Source organism: Solanum lycopersicum, chromosome 3 (genome assembly GCF_036512215.1).
Source record: "Solanum lycopersicum chromosome 3, SLM_r2.1".
In the NCBI taxonomy this organism is placed as follows: domain Eukaryota; kingdom Viridiplantae; phylum Streptophyta; class Magnoliopsida; order Solanales; family Solanaceae; genus Solanum; species Solanum lycopersicum.
In genome coordinates, this window is record NC_090802.1 from 61,789,680 (window position 1) to 61,807,506 (window position 17,827).

At 32.0% G+C, this 17,827-nt stretch overlaps 1 protein-coding gene across 2 annotated transcripts; it reads right to left on the reverse strand.

Annotated features, from left to right (window-relative positions):
* Nucleotides 1–63: 63 nt before the first annotated feature.
* On the reverse strand, nt 64–14,414 carry LOC101256079 (histone deacetylase 5). Of its 2 annotated transcripts, none has more exons than XM_010320550.3 (14): nt 14,153–14,414; nt 13,864–14,062; nt 13,181–13,327; nt 12,963–13,075; nt 12,608–12,819; nt 11,294–11,358; nt 10,954–11,124; nt 10,673–10,759; nt 6,853–6,985; nt 6,652–6,773; nt 2,314–2,507; nt 2,046–2,175; nt 636–700; nt 64–540 (listed from the first exon to the last, which is right to left on the reverse strand). In XM_010320550.3, exons 1-14 carry the CDS (start codon nt 14,299–14,301, stop codon nt 375–377), a joined length of 1,953 nt encoding a protein of 650 aa, XP_010318852.1. In that variant the 5' UTR covers nt 14,302–14,414; the 3' UTR covers nt 64–374. The 2 variants fall into 2 exon arrangements, with proteins under 2 accessions (XP_010318852.1, XP_025885887.1); XM_026030102.2 differs by having other exon boundaries at nt 6,862–6,985; nt 14,153–14,385.
* Nucleotides 14,415–17,827: the final 3,413 nt, after the last annotated feature.

Below are 17,827 nucleotides of genomic sequence, written 5' to 3' on the forward strand. Positions count from 1 at the left end.
GCTGATGCAGAACTGTGCCATAATTGAATATCAAAAACTGTCTATTTGAACTGCTCTTGCAAGTTTCTAAACAACACAATGACGCACATTCATTCACAAATACTGGGATCAGCTACTAACTGCCACATTCAATGGACATGATCAGAGTAGTTTGTGGGCAAAATACATTTCAACTGCTTAGCCAAAAATATTGCAGTTGAAAGAAGGAATCAGAAAAATTTACGTCGATCCAACAAGTTATATACACCCTGACCAAATAGGAAGAAGTTGCTTCCGCAAAAAATATGGCACAAAAACATTTCTGGTTCATATGTTGCTAGGCATTATACTCACATAATTGTCAACTGTACAAACAAACAAGCAGGATAGGGCAGTTACAATGCTCTGCTAGCTGCTTCTTGTATGTAAGTGGTGGCTTCCTCTTCTGATAACTGCTTCCCTTCTACCAAACCTCTAATCAGAGTGTTGGCATATTCTTTAGATGGTTTGCACATACCTACTTTACCTGATTTGAAGTTATCAACATCTGACAGTTGGCATCTGATAGAGAAGCAGAAAAGTGATGAGTGAGATTCAGTTGGACAAGAAAATACATAAATGAAAAGAGCATACAAAATTAAAGGCAACATGCTTACGTCATTGTCAAAATAGGAATACCATTCTCCTTTCCCAGGTAAAGCACATTATGGTACCAGCCATTCTACATGAAAGTCAAAACAAAATCATACAATGAGAACAATCATCAAGCTCAGCGTTATGTCAAGACCAGACCAGACCAGACGGTCTGGGGCAGGGGGTAAGAATGAACACTACTAGGATAGGATAAAAACTATTCTATCCTGTTACTAAGATTCTTACATTCTTTTTTAAAGCAATACTCGTCATCTTCTACTATTAATCAATCAACTTCCTCAATCCTAAATCAACTGGGGTAGACAATATTCGTCATTTGTTACTATTCTGCTCCCTTGGTTTCATGTCATTTAAATATAAATAAGTTGTTTGGCAAATTCGGGGTTCACTAAATTTCACACTGAAAAACTAAAAAAGAATGGAACTTATCAAACTGTTCAACACCCCCAGAGAGTAAACATTCAGGCTCAGATTTTGCTCAGGTAAAGGATTTTGTTTATTAAGAAAATGGAAAAATAAATAGAAAAAATGATGTTGCAACTTATTAGAGGCTCGAAATTTCTTGGCAGAGGTAACAAACTTAAGATACAAGAGAAACTTATGTTTGCTGTTTCTAACAAAATAACGGACATCTGGAGTTGCATAAATTTATCTTTACACGGTATATTTTTTTTCGCATAATGACTTTACTTAACCAAAGATATAGTATTCTTGTTGACCACCTATTGAGCTTATCTGGGGACAAATTCATGGTTTCCTTCCTAGGATTTACTAGTCTTCGAATGATCATCCCTGAGAACTGATGATTCTATTATTTCTATATTGCTTGGCTACTTATTATTCAACAGATCAACAAGGTCATATCTTCCCCTTCTCTCCCATATCAGTCCTTTCAGTTCCTTTTTGATGAGGTGAATAGTTCAATTAATTTTTGAAATGGTTTTCTTGAGTCGAGGGTCTATCGGGAACAATCTATCTTCCTTACAAGGTATGGTAAAGTCCGCATACACTTGTGGGATCACTATCGATAAGTTGTTATTGTACGAAATCTCACCCTTATCCGTACATGGTTAATTCATTAATACAGGCATAAGCTGACGGATGCCAGGGAGAGAACATCCTCATGAATTGCATACTAAGGGATTCATCAATACTTCAACTTTATTTAGCTAGCTGTCAAGTATCAACCAACCACAATCTTCTTCCGATATACTTATCCTTCACGGACGGTATAAAATTTTCCATCCATCACAGCCTTGAGTTTTATTAGTGACTAATTAGCAGAAAATATATGGTTATATCTTATGCTACCAATGTTTTTATGCCCATTTGAATCTTAGTTTTTGAACCATTAATACGGGAGTGAAGAGAATAATACTCATGAGAACAATACAGAGTGCATAAAATCACACCTTGACAGCCTCCACTGGAACACATTTTCTTTCTTCAATAGATTGTAAGTCAGTCATGTCAAACAAAGGGTAATTCATGTCAAAGCTTGAAGTATTCTCTTGAAGTAAAACATCATTAAATTGCTCAAGCCTGTAAAAAGAAAAAAAGAATATTATAATTCTAAATCACCAAGAGTCGAAGGTCTTTATTAAAAAATGCCAACAAAATGACAAACTCCTAATTACCATGAAAGAAGAAACATTTCAGATAAAGGAAAGAATGACATACGTTATCCTATATAGGCACAAGTAAGCTTTTTCATCACTGTTGCATTCAGGGTGAAGAAAAGCAACCCCACCCGGACCCCAGGTAGCTGTATGCTCACGAGCAAAGAATAGGCGATGGGGAAAAGATTCCCATTTGATCTCCTTTGGCTTGCTTTTATCCAAAGAACCAATACATGGCTTTCGCATGCCTTCCACCTGGAATGCATACAAAGAACGTAGAGACACACCGAAAGGTCAATACTCTTTACCCTTTCATCAGCAGTTCAGCACCAATCTCATCTTAACATTTAATTAGTTTCTTATCATAAGATGCCTGAGCAACTGAGAGTCATTAAAGTTTTGCGAAATCATTATCACCCAAATATGTAAAACCATTTCAAGAAGGCAATAAACATGGCAAACGTTCAACACTATTATCTAGTAAGAAATATTTTTTGTGTTTTTATGATAAGGGAAACCCGCAGCTGCTACCCTTTGGGTGTGCACAGGGTAAAACCTCTGCTCCTATGCAATAGCTCGCAAACAACACAGGAGAAGTAACCAGCACTAGGCAAGCCCGTTACAACGAGCTCGACCCAAAAGGCAAACCCCTTGCCTTTGCTGGGGCAATGGGTTTTGAACTTGAGACGTCCCAAGCCCAAACCACTTATCTAGTAAGAAATATTCTCACATCATTCAGTTCTAATCGCACTAGGACGCTGATTCATTTTTTTAAAAAAATCAGTAACTTTTTATCATATCAAGTATCAAAACAATACTTGGGTAGTACTGAAACCATATTTAAATAGAGCTCTAGTGTCTTCCCTCGCTAGCTATAAGAATTTAGAACATCTATGATAGACACAACCACAGTATCATTAGAGTAAATCTGACTACACCAAAAACATAGCAGTAAGATGAAGTTGAACTTGATCTTCAGCATATTATTATCTTAGCTATCAAAAAATCTGGAATTCCTCCCCTACCAAATTGTCCACCAGATACAAGCTGGGAAATTCTCCATCTACTCCTATCCTTAGCATGTGAATATGTTCCCTCTCAGCATTTGTTATCTTGCTCAGCATTGTCCATGCTATAACCTTAGGGGTCGTTTGATTTGAATACAAGTTATGCTGGAATAAGCCATACTAGGATAAGTTATGTTGAGATTAGTTATTCGGGATTAATTTTTATTGCTAAAGAACCATCCTAAACCTTAAGGAGATTAGTGACCTAGGATACGCAAAATTTATCATGTGATTAATTCTTTTTATCTATCACACCAAACGACCCCTTAAGGTTTAGGATGGTTCTCCACAAATGAGTTGTGTATACATAGTGCAGAATAGATCTGTTTCTTGACACAGGAAGCATCTTGAGCATGGTGTCATACCTCTGCTCATCAAGTTGTCCACTGTTAAAGTGACCTCCTTTGCTAGTAACCATTCAAAAATTAATACCTCGTGGGAACTTTTATCCTCCAAATCTGCTTCCATGGCCAGTTTGCTATCTGGTGGTTGGACTGATACATAATTTTATAAGCAGCATTGACCTTAAAAATGCCCTGGGAGTTACCCTGCCACCATTAATGATCTTCACCAGCTTGAACCCCAGGAAATTGATCAAGTTTGTTTAGGAAATCAGCCACTCTTTGAACCTCCCAATCATTGAAATGTTCTATTTTTATTTTAGCAGAATACATAGATAGCACCTTAAACTTGACAAAGATAGTTGGTCATTAACAGAAATCAGCCACTCTTTGAACCGCTCATTCTTGGCATTTCTAGGACCAGATTGTTGATCATTAATTTTATCATTTTTATAATTTAAAACTTTTTTTGTCCTTCTGCTTGACAAAGGAATCTAATTCAAATCGTTCAGTAGGATTGTTTGAAAGAGAAGTTCCTTAGAGATAATTGAACAGCAAAACTGATTGAAGAACTGCAGAGCAAGATAAGCACTTGGTAGTTGGTAGTAGGCGTCCATTTTTTTTCCTGATGAAGAAGGTGGAGCAATAGCATTCATGGATTCATACCTCCATTAAGGGTTGTCGGGTTTGAGTGGGAAATCAAAAAGATGCTTACGTGGATGAAGTTTGCAGGGATGAGCCCAATAAGATGCTCATTGTTGAAGAAAAATCCAAAAATTATGGTTAAGAGTGGGCCAAGTGTTACACTTATTTCATGGTTCCAGTCCAAGTCCAAGAGGAGGAAGATTGGACCCACATAGAGCCCAGGAAGGAGCTGAAAATTCATACCAAAAGGGGGCTGATTCACACCCAATTTGAGTAAAGGATAGACGTGCTTTTTGGTCGATATTATCCCTCTCTCCTTAATTGGTTAGGGAAGAAGTTCCGCATTATTTGACAAGCTTTCCTAGTTTAAAAGTTTCTATTAGTATTCATTATTTCCATTTAAGTAAGATTCAATCCCATGTAATTTAGGATAGCTTTTCCCTAATAAATATAGGGGTGGATTTTGTTATTTTTGGAAGAGCACAACTCTTTGAATATTATTTGAGAGGTTTTTCTTTTTTTACACATTTGTTTGTGGTGACTATGAAATTATCTTGCAACCTTACAACAAAGATATTTTTTTTTGAGAATGGTAACAGTTAATATATCCACGGATTTACTACATTAAAATATGTAGTCACTTCAAAGAATCAAAAGTGTTGCAACTTACAACTTGAATATCTATCTATTTACACCAAAAATATAACAGAGCTAAGCAATTCATTTTAAACTCCTACAAGTTGCACTACTTATAATTAAAACATCTCCTATTCAATCCTCCTTGTGTCCCTCTGATGAGTTTAGTTCCATTTATACTGTAATTCTGAAATGAAGGTGAATATTCCTAATCATTTCATTTGTTGAGTTTAGTTCCTGTGCTGTCCCCTTCTACAACACCAACCTATCCTTTTCCTCTGTTAGGTTGTTAAAAACTGCCATTGTACTGTAGAAAGCAGTTATACTCTCTATTCCCAACCGTGAAGCTGATTCTGGTTTGCATTAAAGGCCACATGTTTGGAACTGCTCTCTAAACAGTGCATCCATATGGAATTGTTATCACTTATGAGTAACTTAGCTTTAGTCCATTAGTTTAATTTAATAAAAACCAAAAGTATTAAGTTATGAACAACTTAGCATTAATCCATTACTTTATTAATATTGAGAGCAATTAGGGTTTCTTAGCTAAGTTTCTCCGACTCGAGTGTCCGATACAGATGCAATCTAGATATCAAATCCTTCATGATCTAAATTTTATGATTCCGGAGTACAGATCTAGATATGGATACAGGTGTGAGGATTTGGCTAAATATAATTTAATTATATAAAAAGAGACCTATAAAGAATCTCTAGATTATGGACTGATTATTTGGAAGGAAAGTAATGCGCCATTTTATAGACCTATAAACACTGTCTATGGCAGATTATTTGGAGGGGAAGTAATGCATGAATTTCTGAGAGCAAGTTTGATTCTATAACTATTATGAAGTACAGATGCATCTCTTTATTATTGAATAGAAAGTTTGAATAAGAAATCATTATATCTGTCTCGGATATTTCTATTGATTTTGGTCAAAATTCCCAAAATCGTTAGACCATATCCGATATGAATCCCAAACTCACGACGTGTCAACATGGCTGCGGCATCCAAAGTGAAGCAACTTATGTTCTTAGCTCGATTCTTATCATGGAGTGGATGAGGAAGAGGAGGAAAGATGATTTGGGGATTTTCAAAGAATAACAAACAAGAGTGGGAAGGTGGGCACTATGTGTGTGTGTGTAAAAATAGATTATCTTTTTCAAAAGATCTTCTGATTAAGAATTACTTAAGAAGAGCCACATGCCTTTCTTTATTTGACTTCTTTGTCACATCATCCACGTATGAGCTCCCACTCTTTATTTTTTTCATTGTTGCTCCATGAAAGGTTCAATAGGTTATTATGCATAGATATTTTTAGGACCTGATAGATCATGCCCTCAGTTGAGGTGCTTGAATGGAAAATCAGGACAAGTTTAGGGGGTTGATTATGTATTCAGTCTATTTCTTAGAGAAACATATTTGGTAATTTATTCAGTTCTTTTTTATATTCTTCAGAAACTATCAACCATTAGGACAACTTTTCCATACTACTGTAGAACACAAGTATTCGGTTTATACATGAGTAAGTTTTAAGATCATTCTGATATTTAAGAAGGAAGATAAGGTTGTAGAAGTTCAAGAAGAATAAAGCCACACACTCAGAGGAGTGGCCAAAGTAGCAGTTTAATATTTTTTCACAACTCACTTCTCTCTGGCGCAGGAGGATTATAATGAATATGTGCATTTCAAACAATGAATTATAGCTATACCTGTCCTCCTTCAATATAGCAAAGGAACCTTGATAACTTCATATTTGATCCAAACGTGGCATACCATATATCAATCTTTGAAAGCTCTTCCCTCCAAGTGTGAGAATTATTGCTAGCTTGACCTGTAAAAATTCAAAGATGATTAAAAGTCATCTCCAGAAATAAAACAGCAATTTTTTGCGACGGAAAACAATATTATACTTGTTATGCCTGTGTCATCATTAACTTTCAGGTCTGAAAATGGTTGAATTACATTCTCAATATCCATCTCCAAATGTTGTGATACCCTGTTAGAAAAGGTGTTGTACTCATCTTCAGAATCAGAGCTAACGACCTGAAGTAGAAGTAAAAAAATCTATTAAAGTTAATATAGAAAAAATTACATTGCACATATTAGAAGAATTAAATGAAATTAAAGTAAAGGAGCAACAAGCATTTGGCCTACATAAGTTCTCCCAGGGATCTCGTGGTGACACATTGTGAATGAAAAAGTTCATTTATTTTGGGAAGCATAATAAAGCTTAATGATCCATCCACAACGCCAATATTTAACTGATACTTGCACACAATGCATCCATTGGTTAGTATGTGTGACCTCATAACTTAATACTTGCACAAAGCCCTCCCAACGCTAATTCTAGGACTAAGCCCTTAATCTATTTAGTGAACTGACGAATCAAGGCACGAAAATGATCCAAGGACATGGGAACTAACACTAGAGCTCGGCAAAAAGGGGTAACTGCACTTTGTACGGTCATGTAAAGAGCATCACTGAATTTACAAAAACAATATCAACAAAATAAAATCTTGCATGAAGTCTAAGTTGCTTTAACTCTTCATTTTTGGTGCCGCAGCCATGTTAACACGACATGCGTGTGTGATTCGTGTCTGATTCAAGATACTCTCGCCAAAATTGATTTATGTAATACAAAAGCTAAGGTGAAAACGAAGAAAATGGAATACCTTTTATAGAGACATTTCTATGTCACTCCTTTTCCTTTAATCTTCTTCTAGAATCTTCCGCAAGTTCTCCACATAATATCTCATAACTTAGGTTTTATAGCTCTATTTTTAGATACTTTAATTATTTTTTAGCAGAATCCCAACATCCATATCCGCACATGGATCCATAACCTTGAAACTTAACATTAGAACATGAAAGATCCAACCTCTAGATCCGCACTCATATCAAACACCCGCACACGAGCAACTTAGAAGAAGTTATTCGAGATATAATTGACAATGTTTCACAAATACACAATGAAAATTACAAAAATAATTACTTTCATTTACAATATTTTACAAGAGTTAGTTTGATTAATTTTAGAAGCTAACTTGAATCAAAATAATTCAATATAATATTTATGATTTAGCTATCGGAAAACAATATTAAAGTTCATGTAGTTTGACTTTCAAGAAGCGAAATATGACAAGTAATATATAATACCAACCAATTTAGCAAAGATATTTCAAAGGAAAAGGGACATTGACAATGAAATGGAGGCTTGTCTTTGTAATTCTATGTGATGACAAGGTACCATCGAAACTCAAAGGTAAGTTTTATCAAGTGGTGGTTAGGCCGATGTTGTTGCATAGGGTTGAATGTTGGCCAGTCAAAAACTCCCATGTCCAAAAGATACATGTTGCGAAGGTGAGGATGTGGTGCTCATACTAGGACCTCATGCTTATGTCTCTCCTTATTTAAAGCTTATGCATAAAGTTTCAGGTATAAAATTATTTTTCACTCTATTTTTCAAAAATAAGTAAATTCTAAGCATAAGGTCAATGGACCAAACCTATTTTTTGTACTCACAAAGCATTTTTTTTATCTTGTACTTCTATTGAAACAACAACTTTATTATATCAATAACTCTTTCTTCATTTTTCAAGACACCAAATATCAATAGAAATCGAATACTAGGTGATAAGCCAAAAGAAAAAAAGGTGATTCAAGACTTTTACCAAGCGTTTCATATTTCTTTGATTATAAGTAGGGTGAAGCATGAATAAGAAAGAAATTAGTAATTAGAACTTTTGCTAAAGTTTTGTCCTACAACGACAACCTATTTAATACATTTTGCAATATAAACTCATGTATGAATATTCTTTTTCGTGTCATGTCAACTTTTTTTTTCATCGAAGCACTTCAAATTTATAAGAGAAAATAAATTAGAATAATGTAGATTATGGGTATATGGAAGAAAAATGAAGACAAACATAGAGATGTCATCTCCTTAAACCTATAGAGAATATTGATGTGTTCAATTAACAAATAATGATTCATTTAGTTTGTATCATATATAGTAGCATTAGTTTATTCCATATATTATCTCCTTAAACCGATAGAGATTAAAAATGAGGTTATTTGGAATGGGGTAGACTCGATTGTGTACAACATGAGGGAAGCAAGACTAAGATGGTATGGACATTTGAAGAGGAGATGCATAGACAAACCTATGAAGAGGTGCGACAAGTTGGTTATAAAGGGCACGAGGAAAGGCAGAGGTAGGCCAAAAAAATATTGCGTAGAGGTGATAAAACAAGATATGATGCATCTTCATGCTATCGAGGACATGGCCTTAAATAGGAAGCTGAGAAAGACACATATTACGGTAAAAGGTCAACAGGGGTGTTTTGTATTGTTGTACTTAAGGTGGTTGGTGTTTAGTATTATTGTGGTTGAGTTTATCATTGGTAATATCGTTTTCTTTAATGTATCCTAGTTTATTATTTAGTATGTCTCGACTATCACATTATTGTATTATTGTTGTTGGCTCCTTATGGGATGTTATTGTTGTGTAATCATACTAATACTTTTTTAAGTATTCCTCTACATTATTCTTATATATGGCATAAATTAAATCCTAAAATATAAATTAAATCGGAATAAACTAAAAATATATATTCCTAAATATAAAAACCAAAAAAGGAAATGATACTTAAAATCATTTATTATATACCTTTGTTTTCCAATCATTTCTTCCTTACAAGTTAGAACCGCGCGTCTCATAGTTACACAGCTACAATGAATACATTTGGTGTCTTCCTTTCTTTCCGAAAAGATACTTTTAATTCACAAGGCAATTCCGTCATCATCCTCTTCGTAACATTTTAAGAATATCCCACTTTTCAAATTCTCATTCCTTAAGTAATATTCACTACCATTTAAACAACACATTAATATTCTCTACGGATTTAAGGAGATGATATATGAAATAAACTAATACTACTATATAAATGAACCATTATTTGTTTATTAAATACACCAATATTCTCTACAGATTTAAGGTCATGATACTTCTACGTTTGTCTTCATTTCGTTCCATATCCCTATAATCTATATTATTCTAATTTAATTTCTCCTATAAATTTGAAGTGCTTCAATGAAAAAAAAATATCATGATAGAAGAAAAAAATAAATACATTTATACATGAGTTTATATTGCAAAATATATCAAATAGTTGTCGTTGCAAGACGCAATTTTAGCAAAAGTTTTAATTAATAATTACTTTCTTTTTCATGCTTCCCCTACTTATAATAAAAAAAATATAAAATGTCTGATACAAGCCTTGAACATCCCTTTTCTTGCTAATCACCTGGTGTTTGGTTTTCAATTTGTATCTATTGATATTTGATGTCTTAAAAAATAAAGAAAGAGTTATTGATATAATATAGTTTGTTGTTTCAACAAGAGTACGAGATAAAAAAAATGTTTTGAGAGTACAAATAAATGGTTTTTGTCCATTGACCTCATGCTTAGAATTTATCTATTTTAGAAAAAAGGGTTTGCCTTCTTGGTCGAGCCCGTCGCACCGGACTTGCTTTGTGCGGGTTACCTCGCCTATGTGGTTTGCGAGCTATTGCATTGGAGCGGGAGTTCTACCATGTACGCACCCAAAGGATAGTGATTGCGGGTTTCTCTTCTCACTAAAAAAAAAGAATTTTTCTTTTTGAAAATGGAGAGAGTACTCTCGAGAAGGTTACTGATGATAATTAAATTGCAAGAAAAAGAAATTTGACCTGAATGTAAGGAGAGCTCATGCTAGTGATCTTCACTGGTAATCTCTCCGATAATGATTGCCAAAATGGACTCAACGTTTTACGTACCTGAACACATTTATGATGTTCAATGAAAAATTAATTACACAAGCCTTAAACAATAAGGTCATATTGTTACTCTTAACATGCAGGAAATTTGGCTCACAGACACAAATTCAGCCAATTATATACTTTATGGCTATGAAGTAAAAAAAAAGGGGAAACAAAGAGAAGCACAATGGGCTAGGGCAGAAAATTCTTACAGCCCGTATCACTCGCCATGAGGATTCAAATGGATAAGCCTCAGAAGATCCAATAATTGGTTTTTGCTTTAATAACACTTCCATACAAGCTTGCACAGAATTTGCTATAGAGACCTTATCATATCCACCTTCAAGTGCCATTACAATCTTGCCTCCGGCAAATTCCAACAACTAAAATATGCAAATAAAAAGGTAAGTGAAGTCTCTAAACATGTACTTTATAGAAACAAATCACAAGAAAGGGCTAAATGCCGGAAAATGACAAACAGAAGAAAAGCAAAGACTTTCATTGAGAGAAAAAAATCAATATGATTACTTGAAACAGTCACATAGAGCTCACCTTGTTCAACATTACAGCATATCCGTGTGGACTAACACAACATCCACCAAGAGGATCACCAATAGCTATCAAATTAAACATCAAAACTGTTAAAGACTGTTGAATCATATTAGTCAGCAAGAAAACTATGATTTCCAATTTGAATAGCAGTTCGACAAAATACATGAGTAAAGAGTTAAAAACTAATCATAATGTTAGCTCAAGGATTTTACTATGTCTCATCATCCTATGTTGCCAACTTACCCAATTTTAGTCAAACATCCAATGACAAAAGGTCTTGACAAGAAAGCTTCTGAAGATTCAAGAACCAACACATGTGTAGAGATGTATGAGATAGGTTTCTGAATCAAAATAGCACGAATACTCAATTAAAGTGAAAGAGCCCTTAAGGTCATATATATTCCTAAACTTTGCACTCAATCAAAATAGCAGTGTCTATGCACCAATCCCTTTGGAATTACAATCCTATTTCTATTAAATCAATCCACTTTAAAAGAGTCCTTAAGGTTATATAAATACCTAAAAATGAGTTTTCTACAGGTAAGTTTTTTTTCGCGGTTGTATACTCCAACTTTACCTGTCTTAGTCCTAGGAATCCTATTCCTACCAAGCTAGAAGTTAGATAAGCGCTAATTGCTTTTTTCTTGATAGTAGGACTTTGGAAGCTCTTCCCTTCTGCTCGACTTGTACTAATAAAGGGAAAAATATTGAAATAAAATGAAAAAGGATTTGTCTGGAACACAAATAGCAGTAACCATACCACTCTTTCAAAGTACGCACATGCTCTCAAGATCCTAGTGGTTTTTGGACGGCAAATGTACACATTACAACCATCTTTTCCATTTACAAGAACATTGCATCACAAACCAGACATTTTTCACAACCTGTGGGGTTTTCATGTTTATGAGAAAAAAAAGTTTAACTGAAGAAAATCCAAATTGCATGTTGAAATAAAACTTCAACAATCTGATTTCATATCATGTACAAAAGGGTCCCAAGTGTAGCTGATTAGTCTCATAGGTTAAGGATAACACTATACAGTATAAACCTTATCTTAAATCAAATGTGGAACTACAAAAATCAGGTATAAGGAAAATGAATTTTAAAAGTAAAATAGAGAATTGATTCAAACGCTGCATCATGCAGGACATCAATAACAATCAACCACGTTGACAACCAAGAATAGCAATACCCTGAATTGCTGAAAGAACCTTGAAACGAAAATTGAAGCTGACAGAGAAAAGATGAGATAGGAGAAACACTATAGAAAATGATAAGAAGACCCGCAGAGGATAAAACCAAGTTCTAGCTAACCTGCATCAAATCCTGCTGAGATCAGGATAATGTCAGGACCAAATTCTTTGGCAACAGGAATCAAGACATGATCCCACACAGCAAGATAGTCTGCATCACCACAACCGCCATGCTCCCAAGGAACATTTATATTGTATCCTTTTCCCGCTCCTTCACCAGTCATTTTGTGCGACCCAGCTTCATCACAAGGATAATAAGTTCCAAAATCGTGCCTAATTAAGACCAACAATGATACATCATAAGAGATTAAATTTGACACCTTTTTAAACAAATAATCATCTTGGTCAGCTTATTTACATCCTGAAGCCCTCAAGTGGTTGAGAAATACAATAAAGACTAGCACTTTCACACATACCTATGCACAGAAAAGAAGAGAACTCGAGGGTCCTTCCAAAACATCTTTTGGGTGCCATTTCCATGATGGACATCCCAATCAACTATTAAGATCTTCTTGATCCCCAAATCAGCCTGCAAGGAAATTAACCAGATAATATTTAAAATTTTGATTTGATTCACAAAACTAATCAAAGATTCGAATCCACCTGCGTTTCACTAACTGAAACTAACTCTTACTCTTTTATCCAAGAGATATTTTGTAGCTATAGCAACATTGTTAAATAAGCAAAATCCCATTGGTTGATTTGGTTCTGCGTGATGACCAGGAGGCCTGACAATGGCAAAGGCAGAGTCTAGTTCTCCTTCAGCAACTTTCTCAGCAACCTGTATGGTACACGCCAGTTCAATGCTTTAAAGAATATCATGGATGCAGCAACAGTGGGAGAACACTAAAATTTGATCATCACAATACTCATTAAAGCACAAATTATCATCCAACAGAACAACTCCACAATACAATATCCATAAAGCAGATTACGAAATGCCCTAAAGAGCACAATGTTTACACAATCCCAAACCAAATACTCAATTAAAAAGGAAGACAACATGTATAAAGCCAATGAAAAGCAACAATTTCTGACAGATCATACAAAAAGCATGAGCACTCCCTAAGTTTAATGTTACCCTGGCCACTGTTGACCTATCACACCCCTTAAGCAAGCTTTAATTAGAAGTGTATATTACTAAACTAAGGTTATTAATGATGCTTTTAGGAATCTAACTTTGACAACTTTTAGTTATTTAATACTAAGGCTAGTATAGGGGAAAATAATATAATTCTATTGCTTTGTCAAAATGAACAAGTAAAATAGAACATCATTTTGTTTAAGGGACAAGTAAAATGAAACCACGGAGGTTACCTCAATCACACAGCCTGCAGAAATGTAAGCTGCTTCTGAAGAGCCTTGATTGAAGTATACCGAATTGTACTTCTTAGCCATCTCTTTCCAGAACATCTCTTCTTTTGAGCTAATGCTTTTGATGAAATCTATATGTTTTCTGTTATGAACCAAAGATATATGTTCATCCTTGGCTTCCTTTCCACCCATAACAGTACATCTGAACCAAAAAACTTATTAATTTTTTTATTAAAAAAAAAAATCCTTGTTGTCAATGATTATGTAGAACGCAAAGGAAATGAAAAAATACCTCTTAGCGATTCCTGAATCCTTAAGCTTGTTCCAGATTTTCTGAATACGATCTGCACTCTCCGGATGTTTCACTTCTTCTAGATCAAAATGCTTTTTCATTCTTTTATCGTATATCAGTCCAACGCGCCGTCGTTCACCGGAATCCATGGAAGACTTGTAGATTGATAGCGAAAATCAATTTCTCCTAGTGAGTACACAGTGACTGGCAAAACTGACGATGCCGTTCAGTTTTGAGTATTTATACAATGGGCCCTTTCAAAAGCCCACTTTTTTTTACACAAAGCCCAATGTTGTTTTGAAAATTGAAATTTAATGGAGGGAAACTTTTAAGTAAAATATAAAAATGTAATAACTTCCGTCCTTTTTATATTCTTCGAACTTAAATAACTCATTTTTTTACAAATCATTAATGTAAGTTCCCTTTTTCTTTTTGGGTAAAAGTGACTCCTATTTACGACAAAAAAAAATAAAATAAAATTGGGGCTACTTTTATATTTAATATATGAAAATGTAATAATGCTCTTTTTTAGGAATTTTCGTCCATTTTATTTTGTTCGAACTTATACCAACAACTAATAAACTTAGCCGTGCTATGTGCGGTATTTAAAAATTTTCATTTTTATTTAATTTTTAAATCAATAGATTAGTTAATAAATTTTATTATTTAGCTTTATAATTTCAATTCAATTCATGAATTAATTTTATCTAAAAATAAAAACCTGTACGGTCAAATACCTATACTTTTTTTGGTTGAATAGTACCTATTCTTTTATGTTAGTTATAATATATAATTAAGAATTTATGACTTCATTATCCATTTGAATGAGTCCTCGAAATTAAATATGGTTAACTTTGATGTTTTGTTAAAAATTTAAAGTGAGATTTTTAGTCTTTTAAATTTTTTTAAAAATATCAAAAGAATTAAAATAGTAACAAATTCAAAAACAGACCTAGAAATATGAAAAATTATTCGTAATAGATAAGCTACCTATAATTTGAAGACTTAAAAAAGTACTTCAATATTTATATATTAAAATATAAAGTTCTTTATATATATTGATTCTTTGGAAGGAAAGGGGTGATACATGATTTTAGTTCGATAAAATAATTTTTAGTGACATAGAATTAACATAAAAATAATATATTATTGTTAAAATGCATAATAAAATAAGTAATAAATGAACAATTATTTATGAATGATAAAAGGTTTTATGTTAAGATTAAAAAAAAAAACTTATATATCTACTAAAAACTTATAATTAGACTCTTGAATTTTTTCTAAATAAAGTAAACATAAAAAAACTTTTCACAAATAATATGAATATTTATAATTATTAACGATAAATAATATTTTCTTATAATTAAAGTGTAGGAGAAAAAGTTAAGTAAATTTTTAGAATCATTATAATGGACGATGAATGGTTAGTAATAAGTATATTTGAAATGATTATTATATTAATTTTTTCCTTGAGAAATTTTCTTCTATAATTAAGTTTTTTAAAAAAAAAATTATTTCAACTCTATTTTTTAGTCTCCCCTTTTTTTTAGTCTTTGCTTATTTAATTCTGTTAAGAAAACACAAACAATTAGCATCGTAATTAAAGACTGAAGTTTGCTCGTCTTTAGTATTTTTACTAATTTATATATATTTTTTAAAACAGTAACAATTAGCATCAAATCTTAACATAATCAAGTTAGCTTGTCTTGAGCTTTTTATTAATTCAAGCAAAATGTTTAAATGAATTCTCTTAATTAATTTTTATTATACTTTTCATGATTCATATTTTATTTAAAATTTAAAAATAACTTCATAATAATTTTGATTATTTCCCACCGCTAAGCGTATCTACAAATACATTTTAATGTTTTCAAGAATTGTTTTTGTCTTGCTTTTAGTAATGGTCTTGCTCTTATAATTTCATGCAAAAAAAAACAAATCATTTATTTTCTTTTATATATCTTATTTTGTATTATTCTCATTAGAAGTAAAAACAATTATATAAAGAAGTCTTTGTCGATAGATTTTGCATTACAAGATTAAAGTAGAGGACAATTAAGCAAAACATAAATATATTTGGTTAGAAATATTTTTTTGATGTGCTTTTAAGATATCACAAATTTAAATATTAAGTAATTTGGGGTTACGAAGATATAAAGTTGGAAGTTATAGGTATTACTAATAAGTATTAATCAAGAAAGTATAGAGGTTTTGAAAGATAAAGAGGTGTGAGTTTATAATAAAAATTTAATTAAAAATAAATATATAAAAATAAGAGAAAAAAGGTAAAAAAAAATGTGACATATTTTTTTAATAAACAAAAATATGTTTAAGTAAAATCCTCCATCATTTTTATGATTTATTTTATTATATGACATATTTTCTTTTTACGTCATTTTAGAAATTTCAAATTATTAAAAGTCTCCAAATATGCTTCTAATAATATACATTATTTTTAGTAATTACTATTATTTTGAACAATATATATTTTTTCTCTTATTTTATATTATAGGAGAGATATCTATTAAGAGAAAAATTAATTAAAAATAAATTTAAAAAGGAACATATAATTAAAAAGTTAATCAAAAGGAATTATTTTGAAATTATCAAAAAAAAAAAAGTAATCGTACAAATGTTTTAAAATAAAATTAAAAAATATTTAATTTTTTGTTGATTAAATTCTCAAAATTGTGAAATATCTGGCCTATAAATAATTTCTATATATAAATAATATAAAAAATAATGCAACGTTAAAATTATTATTTTTACCATATCATTGTTATGTATTGTGAGATACGAAATTATAAGAGGAATCGATTTATTTGATTCTTAGTTATATAATATTTATATTTATTATTTTATTTACTTTATATTGAGATGTGATATATTACTTTTTTTATTACTTATATTTATTATATATTTGTATAACATTTTTATAGCTAGTGAGGAGTAAGATATTGTTAGACGAAATTAAAAATAAGATATATTGGCCTTTTTTCAATTAACTAATTAATTTGATAAGAAACCAATCAACTCTTATTGCATCAGAGGTTTAACTGGAGAACTATAAACATCCTTACAATAATACCAACAACCATACCTAAAATAATTAACTAATCAAGCAAAAATATTTAAAATATTTAGTTATATATGATTTGAAGGGGAAAGAAGGATCACGTTCTCAACATAACATAATTATAATCCTTACAATAATAACAACAAAAAGACATAAATTACAGTTAACTAATCAAGCAAAAATATTTAAATATTTAAGTTATATATGATTTGAAGAGGAAAGAAGGATCATGTTCTCAACATAACATAATTCGATTCTTCAAATTTACAAAGTGAATAAAGACAATCAGTGTCGGTAGAAACTACAAGAATAAGAAAAAAAAATATCAAAAAACTACAAACAGAAGGAAAAAAAACAAATTATTTTTTCTACAAAAGAATCATGATTTGTATCATCAACAATCCAACCTAATAATATCAAATCTATGTATAATTACAATAGAACAAAAGTGATAATGATAATTCGACATGTCAAATCATTTTACCTCACAAAATCAAAATATGCAAAATATATAACATTTTTCATTATACATCCCTCTCCTGCAAAAATTAGATCAAAGAAGACAAAAAAAATTAACAAATCAAAGGAATAAAAAATGA

Bases quoted from the DNA above. Each gene is read 5' to 3' on its own strand.
- LOC101256079 (XM_010320550.3), bottom strand. From the start codon at position 14,301: ATGGATTCCGGTGAACGACGGCGCGTTGGACTGATATACGATAAAAGA. The intron at 13,328-13,863 runs GTAACCTCCGTG...TGTACCATACAG, and splicing joins CTGCAGGCTGTGTGATTGAG to GTTGCTGAGAAAGTTGCTGA. The intron at 13,076-13,180 runs GTAAGAGTTAGT...ATTTCCTTGCAG, and splicing joins AATATCTCTTGGATAAAAGA to GCTGATTTGGGGATCAAGAA.